Below are 10,000 nucleotides of genomic sequence, written 5' to 3'. Positions count from 1 at the left end.
ACTAAGGTGAGGAGCCGCTGGCGATTGCGGAGGATGTGTTGTGTCTCGCAGCTCCGGCGACAGGATGAACGCTGCAGCTCGAGCCAGGAGTCTCCAGTGCAGCGCAGGGCGGCTCCGGGTGCAGGAGCGGCCGCGCCCGTCCTTCTCGTGGGGCTGCAGGTGTAGGAACTGCGAGTGCAATGTGTGAGCGTGGAGGAGACACAGGTGTAGCGTGTGTAGAGGAGGCTGTAATGCCGGTGTCCACCGGTGTTATACCTTTAGCGCCATTTGACTCACTGGTGACAGGGAGCTGTCGCCGCGAGGGTCCCGGAGTCGCGCATGTCCAGAACTGATCGTGTCATGCCCCGCCCCTGGCTCCTCCCTTCTCCGTACGGGCTCCTCCCTCCGTGACCAAGTGCTGAAGAGGCGGGACTTCAGGTATTATTTTTAGGCTATATGAATCATATATTTTCCTTTTATGATGAAAGTGTAGGGTTATATGAACGTCATAACTGTATGACGTGTATCCTGGGTGCTGTTCCACGTATATCAGCCAGAGTAAAGCAAGCTTCGGAGGAAGCGACGACGAACGAAGCCCCGCCCTCGATTCAGGCTCCGCCCTGGTCGTCCGTGGCTCCTCCCACCGGCGGCGTGTGTGCGGCGCGACGGGTGGCTGTGCTGAGCGGGGCCGGGGGCGGTCAGAGCTGTGGGAACCCCGGCTGAGTACGGTGGTCCTGCTCCTCAACACGGTCGCATCATCACCAGTGTCGCTCAGTGCCGCGACGTGCACTCCCGAGCGCTCGCACTACCATCGTTCATGGACAACGGACACTTATAATTACACGTCAGTGACAACCGTGATTAGCGAGTGATGCCAGACAAATAGTGCGAATACCTACCTGGTGACGTTTGTGTTGGTGTGTGGCTGAACGAGTGAGGTGTTGCCGCTAGAGCGCCGCGCTACTTGTCTTAGTCTTCGCCGCATTCCCTTGATAAACTTGACAGCACCCGAAGTCGGTGCCGAGCCTCTCCTGCGCCGAGCGGTGGCCGTAGCACCCTCGCGCTGCTAGTGACTTGTGTTGTGCCAAATATTATCTTAACTCGAGGCAGTCGACCAAGTTCGTGGGCCAGGATGACTCCGTCAGCGCCCCCGACGAGAGTTTAGGCGTGCCCTCAGCGGACCATGCCTAGCTCTGGCGGAGAGGTGACGACGGCCACGGTAGCGAAGGTGGAACAGGTGGACACAGCCAAGCTAGAGACGGAGACCATGGCGCAGGTGGTGCCCGAGGTGGTGATCGGGAGGTCACCTGCGAGGATCAACCCCAAGAGAAAACCAGACAAGTCAAAGATATTCAGAATACGCACAAGTAAGTTGGTGTTGTTGTCGGTGTGGGGTTGGAGTGTGGGCGCGGCGAGACGCGGTCCAGCTGCGACCCAGCTGACCAGCTTGTCTCTCTCGCCTGCACTCACGCTCTCACGCCTTGTTGTTGCTTCTGTTACACGGAGATAGGTCAGTGGGAGGAGGGCGTCGTGTGCCCGCCGCCCGCGCCCTGCCCTGCCTTGCAACCCGAGTCGGCCGGGCTCCTTGGCGACTCCGTGTTGCGGGGAAGCGAGCGGAGCCGCGAGGAGGCAAGGAGCGCCGATGTGCTGCTCTAATACATGCTCGAAGACGTGCACGCACAGTAGCACCACTGACACACCTGGGCCTCCTCCAAGTTGTGTCCTTAGGCGGCGTGTCACGGCAGTCCCTGTCACAGTAGTCACCAGGAAATGGTATATATTTGGGTGATGGTTGAAGGCCTGGGGCGAAATTCCCGCGACTGTGACACATTTCTTGTCTGACAAACAAACTAGTGACCTTAGCAGGTGCCGTTTGCATGCATGTAGTACTTGGGATACAAACAAATACATGTTTGGAGAACAAATACGTTACTTTAAAGCCATTTGGCTCACTGCCACATCGGCTCACTGTCTCCTGCTCTGTGTACCCAGTTGTTACTATCGGTAATTGCTAATACAATTTACTGTTTTGCAAAGGCTGCGGACAGAATCTGTGAACTCTAAATAAAGAATAATTAATGCCCGTAATTTGCATAGCTCTCTGCCTTTGTTTATAGCATTTAATTCCATGAGGCATATTTATTAATCTGGTCACCTGCTGTCCAGTCACATGAGCAGTCATTGCATCAATTAGGCAGACGTTACACGGATCTGCCAGTCTCTCTATTATTATTATTATGCAAGGAACATAGATCGTGTATGGGTTGGAGGTGGGCCGCCCTTGCCCATGGTTAGTGCGATGGTGAGATTGTTAGGCGAGCCGTCCCCGTCACATTCCCTCCTCCCCCCCACCATCCCCGGCTCTGACAAATGGTTATAATATAATTTACTACGCTGTAACTTTAGCCATACTGACGCGCCCGCTAATTAATATATATGTATGTATTTGACAACGATTTAAATTTAATTAATAGTGACTCCCTGTGTTTTTGTTTACGCGTTTATGCATATGTGTAGATATGAGGATCCTAGATTTTTTAATAATATTCATATTGCTCTGTATAATTCCGACGAAAATATACAGACCGTAGTGTACACATTAATAAATAGGATTTTGCGTAGGTTATATGTTAATGTTTGTTTACTGGATAAAAAATAAATGTACGAATATGAATGCAAGTATAAATATGGATATAGATATAGATAAAATATGGATATGAATATAGATATAAATTTAGATATAGACATACATTTAGATATAAGGTATACAGTATACACACACACGAATATGAGCTGTGTGTGTATATCCAAACGTACATATATGAAAAAATATGGAATAGCAACGAATTTGCATATACATGATGAATATGGACAAGAATATTTCGTGTGACTGTAACTATTTTCCAGCCAGTTTGTTTGCTACACGTATGAATAAAACATTTGAGTGGGATTTAATTTGATAAATCCCTTCAATCCATAGGCGCGTGTGCGATTTGGGCGGGAGCAGCCATCAAGAAATGTATGAATAATGGATAAAATAACCGCGTGGAGATTTTTGGGGAATCTATTGGCGGATGATATGGCGGGGGGGAGGGGGGGAGGGGGGTCGTTGAACTTTTTTTTTTTTTTAGGAAAGTTAGATGAAGTGACTGTAGGTTTTCATCTCTCTCTTTTTTTTTTTATTCTTCCTTTTCCTTTCTTTTATTTTTTTATAAGGAAGATTTTTTTTTTTTTTACTGTTGAGATGGATTTTGTATTTTAGGCCTAGAGGAATGAATATTTTTTTTTTCCTTCTTGGAATCGATAACAGACGAATATGCTAGAACTAGATTTTTTTTTTTAAGGAGTAGCAGGTGTTTAGGGAGAGGGAAGGGGTGGGGGGGGGGGAGAGAAAGGCTTCCGGAGATGTGGTTGCCTCGGAAACCTCTTATGGATTTAATGATGGTAATGGCAGAAGGAGAGATGGCGTGTGGGGAGGTGGAGGATGGGTGGGAGGGGAAGGGGGGTGGGGGGGAGGCGTGGTTCCTGCAGTGACGATTACTACTTCGTGTTGACCCGCCATGTCAACACGCGCGAGTTGTGTAACCTGATGTCTACTGACCTGCCCCTCCCCTTCCTTTCCCCTTCCCTTTCCCCTCCCTTCCCCTTTCCCCTTCCCTTTCCCCTCCCGTTCCCTTTCCCCTTCCCCCTGCCTCTCCTAGCCGCTTTGACCTTCTTGACCCCCGCCACGAGCCTGACCTGCCCTTCTCATGACCCTTCCTTTTTAACTTCTGTTCCGCTGCTGTTCCTCTTCTGGCGCCCTCCCCCCTCCCCCCCTACTTATTTGTCTTTCCTCTCCTCTTTTTCATCTCTTTCCTATTTCCCTCGTCTCGAATTCTTGTGCTAAGCTAATACTCCCTCCAAACTATTCCTTCCATGCTATCTACCTCTTAACTGTTCTTTCCTTATCTACCCCCTTTGCTACTATCCCCTCCCTGCTTCTGCTTCCCTACTCCTACTCCTACTCCCTCTCTTGCTTGACTGGGCGAGCAATTCTCACTCGGCGTGGAGGACCTGTCACTCAGCCACCTCCGCAAGTGTGGGATGCTGCACGGCTTTATGTACTCCCTAAGATGCACTCTCCTCCCCCTCAGCCCTCACTCCGTCCCCTCCCCTCCCCTGCCTCCTCACCCCTCACCTACTCGCCTGCTTCCTCCCTACTCCCTGTCTTCTTCGCCCCTTCATCATCCCTCCCTCTCTCCCTCACTCCGCCCCCTGCCTCCCCTTCCCACTTATCTCCTTATCACCCTTAAAGTCAGACTTCAAAGCCCTCTTTTCCGCCACCGTACTCCTCTCCCTCCTCCCTTCCCCCTTTCTTCCGTATTTCCCTCCTTCCTTTCTTCCCTTTTTCCTTCTTCTCCCTCCCACTCTCTCTCTCTCCCTCCTCCCTCCCCTCCACCTCCCTTTCTTCCTCCCTCTCCTCCCCCTCCCTTCCCTCCCCCTCCCCTGTCGTCCATTCCCCGGTGCCACATCCAACTGGACGTTCACGTGGCACCAGCAGGAGCGGAGGGCCAGAGGGAGCCACATCTGGGGTGTTAGCAGGTCTTTAGTCTTGGCGCGGGTGGGGAGGGGGCGGCGTGCCCTCCGAGGGGGAGCGAGGGGAAGGGGCGGGAGGGAAGCGCTGTCTGAGGGGAGACGCGGGCCCGGGATGCACAAGCAGGAGGAGGTTTAGAAGGGGAATAAACTAAAAAGTTTTTACAATCGACTCCGTGCTCTTAGCCGGGAGCCGATGGAGGGCGTCGCTGTTTCTTTCTCTTTTTCTCTCTCCTATTTTTCATTTATTTGTATTAATGTTTTGGGAAGAATAGACTCGGAACAGAAGAAAAGTTGTATTTGCAGTGCGTGTACATATATGTGCATGTATATATACGTATATGAATATATGTGTATGTGTGTATATATATATATATATATATATATATATATATATATATTGAAGATCAAAGATTGTGGTTTCAAAAATTAAAAGAGTTCATTACAACTGTCCTTAAGTAGCCCATAAACAACTTCATAGACATTGGATTATAAAAAAAAAATGCATTAACATAAAAAATGATATGCTTTGCAGATAATATGATGATACGACCAACACCGTATTATTATGTAAGGATCAGAGTTTTCATTATCATAAGACTAAACGATATGCAGATTTTTTTTTTTTTTTTTTTAAGATACATAGGTCTGGGTTAATTGTTCCGAAAATTATGTCGAAGTTTTGATTACAGTGTTTTTGTTTATTTTAATTGTTGGCGTGACTCTTGCTGCTGCTGTTGTCACTGGTGTTATCGGCGCCTTTAGCTGTTGTTTTGTTTTGTTAATAGTATCATTAGGATGAGTCTTGCATAATTATATTTTTGGAATTCCAGTAATGCTAGTATAATTTATTATTAGCCGTAGTAGTAGTAATATTATCGTTACTAAAATTATGTTTATTATGATATGTGCTATTATTATCCTTATTGTTATCATTATTATTGTTATTATTGTTGTTTTGTTATCAATATTATATTTGTTCTAGTTCATGTTTTTCTTGTTCTTATTTTTCTTTTTCTTTTTAATGTGTTCATTATTATTATTATTATTATTATTATTATTATTATTATTATCACTATCATTATTGCTATTGTTATTATCATTAATGTTACCATCATATTATTACTATTGTTCTTATTATTATGATTAGGATTATTATTATTAATTATTATTATTGTCATTATCATTGTTGTTATAATTTTATAATTACTATTATTATTATTATTATTATCATTATTGTTGTTGTTGTCGTTGTTCTTGTTATTTTTAATGCTGTTGTTGTTATTATTTTTATTATTGGTATTATTAATATTGTTATTGATATTACCGTTATTATTATTATTATTATTATTATTATTGATAGTATGATTATTACTTCTGTTATTATTTTTGTTATTGATATCATCATTTTTATAAGTATGATAATCATCATTAGCATTAGCATTATCGTTGCTATTATTAAATTTGTTTTTAATATTAACATTGTTATTATTATCATCATCATCATTATCGTTATTATCATAAGGATAAGAATCCTTGTTATTGTCTCGATCATTTTTAATAGCGTTATATATATGGCAATAGTGTTATTATTATTATCATTGATATCATGGTTTTTATTATTATCATCATTATTATTATTATTATTATTATTATTATTATTGCTAATAGTATTTCTTATTTCATTATTTTTATTATTATTCATATGATTTAATATTGTTATTATTTTTATTATTATTATTATCATTATTATTATTAATGATATTATTATTATTATCGTTCTCATCATTCGTATTACGTTTATTATTGTTGTTATTATCCTTACAAATATTATCACCATTATTATGATGATTTTGTTATCTATATTATCGTCATCTTCATCGTCATATTCATCGTCTTATCATATTTATTGATAATATTATTATTATTATTATTATTATTGTCATCATCATTATTATTATCATCCGTGTTGTTGCTCTTGTTTTTGTTCTTGTTGTTATCGTTATGATATACTTACTATTATTATTAATGTCACTATGATAATGGTGCTCATACTACCGATAATATGATTATTTTTTAAAAATCGATAATATTGATAGCTTACTGGTACTTTAAGCATTAATTGTATCGATAAAAAGGATGAAAACAGTTATAACATTAAGGATAATGAAAATAACAATAGCACTATTGATAATAATAATTATAATAATAATAATAATAATAATAATAATAATAATAATAATCGTTGTTGTTGTTATTATCATTATTGCTATTAGCATTGTTATTATTGGTTTTATTAATGTTAGCATTATTATTATTATTATTATTATTATTATTATTATTATTATTATTATTTTCACTTTTATTATTATCTTTGATCATTGCTATTATTATTATTATTTATTATTATTACAGAATTTTTTATCAATAATATTGTTACTATTATTATCAGTAGTAGTAGTAGTAGTACTATTGCTGTTATTATTATTCGTATTAGTATCATTATCATTAAAAAGACCATTATCATTATTATTGTTGTTGTTGCTGTTGTTATCTATGTTATTATTATCATTATTATCGTTATTATTATTATTGTTATTATTATTACTTTTGTTATCATTATTATTATTATTATTATTACTATTATTATTACTATTGAAACACTAACAATAATGGTAATAATACTAATATAAATAATTATGAGACTAATGATAATAATGCTGATGATGATTGTAGTGATAATGATGATAATAATAATATTTATAATAATGATAAAGGGAATAATAAGAATAATGAAAACAGTAATGATGATAATGTTAATAATAATGATAATAATAAGAACAATAATAATGATGATAATAATAATGATAATAATAATAATAATAATAATAATAATAGTAATAATAATAATAATGATAACTATATAAGATCCCAAGTATTTCAACCTGAACAATTTTATCGAAAATATACGATAAAAGAAACACACATTGCTATACACGAAAGGGAAAAAGCGAAATAGTTGTTACAAATATATCAGCAAATCATTAATACACGAATCTCAACATGAAGAGTTGCAGGGCCGAGCGAACAGCCCGACGGGTAGCCAAAATCGTCACCATTTGGAGGTTCTTGGGAATCACCATTAGTGGGGGGAGGGGGGAGGGGGGCATAGATGGGGGGAGAGGTAGTGGTAGTGGTAGGAATCACCATTAGGGGGGGGTAAGGGCAGGGGGCCGAGGGGGGGGGAGAGGGAGGGTTCTTGGCCCGCTTCCCACGGAGCTCTAACGCCCGAAGACTCTGGCTTGTAATCTAGGCTCTCTTGACCACCGCTGTGATGGTAGGAAGAGAGGGAGAGGGAGGAAGAGAGAGAGAGAGAGAGAGAGAGAGAGAGAGAGAGAGAGAGAGAGAGAGAGAGAGAGAGAGAGAGAGAGAGAGGGGGGGGAGGGGGGGGGAGTGAGGAGAGAGAGGGAGGTGAAAAGAGAGGAGGAGGATTGGAGGTATATGTTGGTTGGGTTCTTGGTAGGTTTTTGTATTAGTGATTTTCAGGGTTTTTATCCTTTCTTACTGTTTATTCTCCGATCTTGTTCATACCCTCTCCGTCCTTCACAAACTGTATCATACCAACGTCGCGCTATATCTCCTTTTCTTTATCCTTCTCCACTTCCACCTCTTTCTCCTGCTCCTCCACCTCTTTTTCCTCCTCCTCCTCCTCCTCCTCCTCCTCCTCCTCTTCCCTCCGGCGAGACTCCGCGGATCCGCCGCCGTTCGATTTATTTGGAGCAGAAATCTATCGCTCGGACGCCCAACTCCGGAGCCGACGAATGGAAGGGGCGAAACAGCCATCGGGTCGGCGTTTCGAGGCACAGGCTTTTCTCGAAGGGTTGTCGCTCCTCCTGCCGAAGACGAAGGAGTCGGAACGTCAGTCTCAAGTCTTCCGACGGCGTGAGGGCGGTCGGTTCGTCGGTGTCGCTGAAGAATCTCGTTCCGTCGACGTCCGCGCGCGCGGAAGTATCGCAGAGCTCCGACGATCGGCGATTGTGTCGAAGTGGTTGCGGCTTCATTACTGGTGGATTTATTGCCGATACTGTCACCTTGCGATCTCCGAAGTACTTTGAAAAAGAGATACCGTAGAGAGAAACGAGGCGACGAAATTATAATGAATAGAAACACTTCTCGTAACATGTTTAGAGCATTAACAATAACCGGGGATCGACTGCGAACCCACGACTCCGTCCGCGCAAGGAGAGTAAGTCGAGGCCAGGTAGTCGCGTGGTGATCGCTGTGGGGACGACGAGCTGGTGAAGGAGGGAACGAGGGAGAGCGGCCCAGAAGGAGTTGCGCAATGATGAGTGGTCAACTCAGGAATGTCCTTCGCCGGAAAACAAGTGGGAGAAATATATCTTTTTTGGGGGGGCGTAGGCCTATGCGCGGGCCCCTTGTGAATAATTGTTTTATCGCTTTCTATAATTACTAGTACGTTCGTCCGTCTCTCTCTCTCTCTTTCTATCTTTCCCTCTTTCTCTCTTTCTATCTTTCTATCTTTCTATCTTTCTCTCTTTCTCTCTTTCTATCTTTCTCTCTTTCTCTCTTTCTCTCTTTCTCTCTTTCTCTCTTTCTCTCTCTCTTTCTCTCTCTCTCTCTCTCTCTCTCTCTCTCTCTCTCTCTCTCTCTCTCTCTCTCTCTCTCTCTCTCTCTCTCTCTCTCTCTCTCTCTCTCTCTCTCTCTCTCTCTCTCTCTCTCTCTCTCTCTCTCTCTCTCTCTCTCTCTCTCTCTCTCTCTCTCTCTCTCCTTTTTTCTTTCTCGCTCTCTCCGGTTTTTTTTTCTCTCTCTCACCCTTTCTCTCATCTCTCCTCGACAACGTAGCAGTCTCATAATGTAAAAAAATAATTTCGCAGCCAAATTATATACGCCGAGATAACGTGCGCCTCCGCTTATTTAACGAAGTTGGAGCCTGAGAAGCGAGCAGGCGAGAGGGAGGGAGCGCGCGGGCCAAGGCAGGAGGGAAGACCGTAGTCATTAAAGTTTGAGTTTGTTTGGATTTTATTATTACGTTTACAACAGCCGTAACTGAGACGGAATTATCTTACGTAAATCGCCCGGGCTCGAGGCCTCCTGTTTTATTTCCGGGGAGGGATAATGGCCGCCTGGATCCTGCGAGGGTCATTATGCCCAGACGCCCTCGGATAATTGATTGATCCTATGCTCGCCGGGTGATTGACAGGCGGAGGCCGTCGGTCAGCGCCAAGGACTAAAAATCTCTTCGGCATCTGCTGCTTTCACTCTCTCTCTCTCCTCTCCTCTCTCTCTCTCTCTCTCTCTCTCTCTCTCTCTCTCTCTCTCTCTCTCTCTCTCTCTCTCTCTCTCTCTCTCTCTCTCTCTCTCTCCGTGTGTTTTTTTCCCCTGCTTCCTTGATCCGGACCACGGCAGTCCATAATGTAAGGCTTCCTCT

The 10,000-nt window shown here is 42.8% G+C and overlaps 1 protein-coding gene across 5 annotated transcripts in view; it reads left to right on the top strand.

The window, feature by feature from the left end:
• The window catches only part of LOC125041178 (homeotic protein spalt-major-like), a 531,535-nt gene that overhangs the window by 495,556 nt on the left and 25,979 nt on the right, over positions 1–10,000 (top strand). Inside the window, exon 1 of one of the 5 annotated variants that reach the window (XM_047636004.1) lies at positions 475–1,346. The exons of the other annotated variants lie outside the window; for them this stretch is intronic. Within the exon in view, the coding sequence (XP_047491960.1) occupies positions 1,163–1,346 (184 nt within the window). The 5' untranslated portion in view covers positions 475–1,162. Of the gene's footprint in view, positions 1–474; positions 1,347–10,000 lie in introns of those variants that run through there. 5 annotated transcript variants of the gene reach the window in all.

Source organism: Penaeus chinensis, chromosome 30 (genome assembly GCF_019202785.1).
Source record: "Penaeus chinensis breed Huanghai No. 1 chromosome 30, ASM1920278v2, whole genome shotgun sequence".
Taxonomy (NCBI): Eukaryota; Metazoa; Arthropoda; class Malacostraca; order Decapoda; family Penaeidae; genus Penaeus; species Penaeus chinensis.
This window is presented reverse-complemented; position numbering and strand designations above follow the sequence as displayed.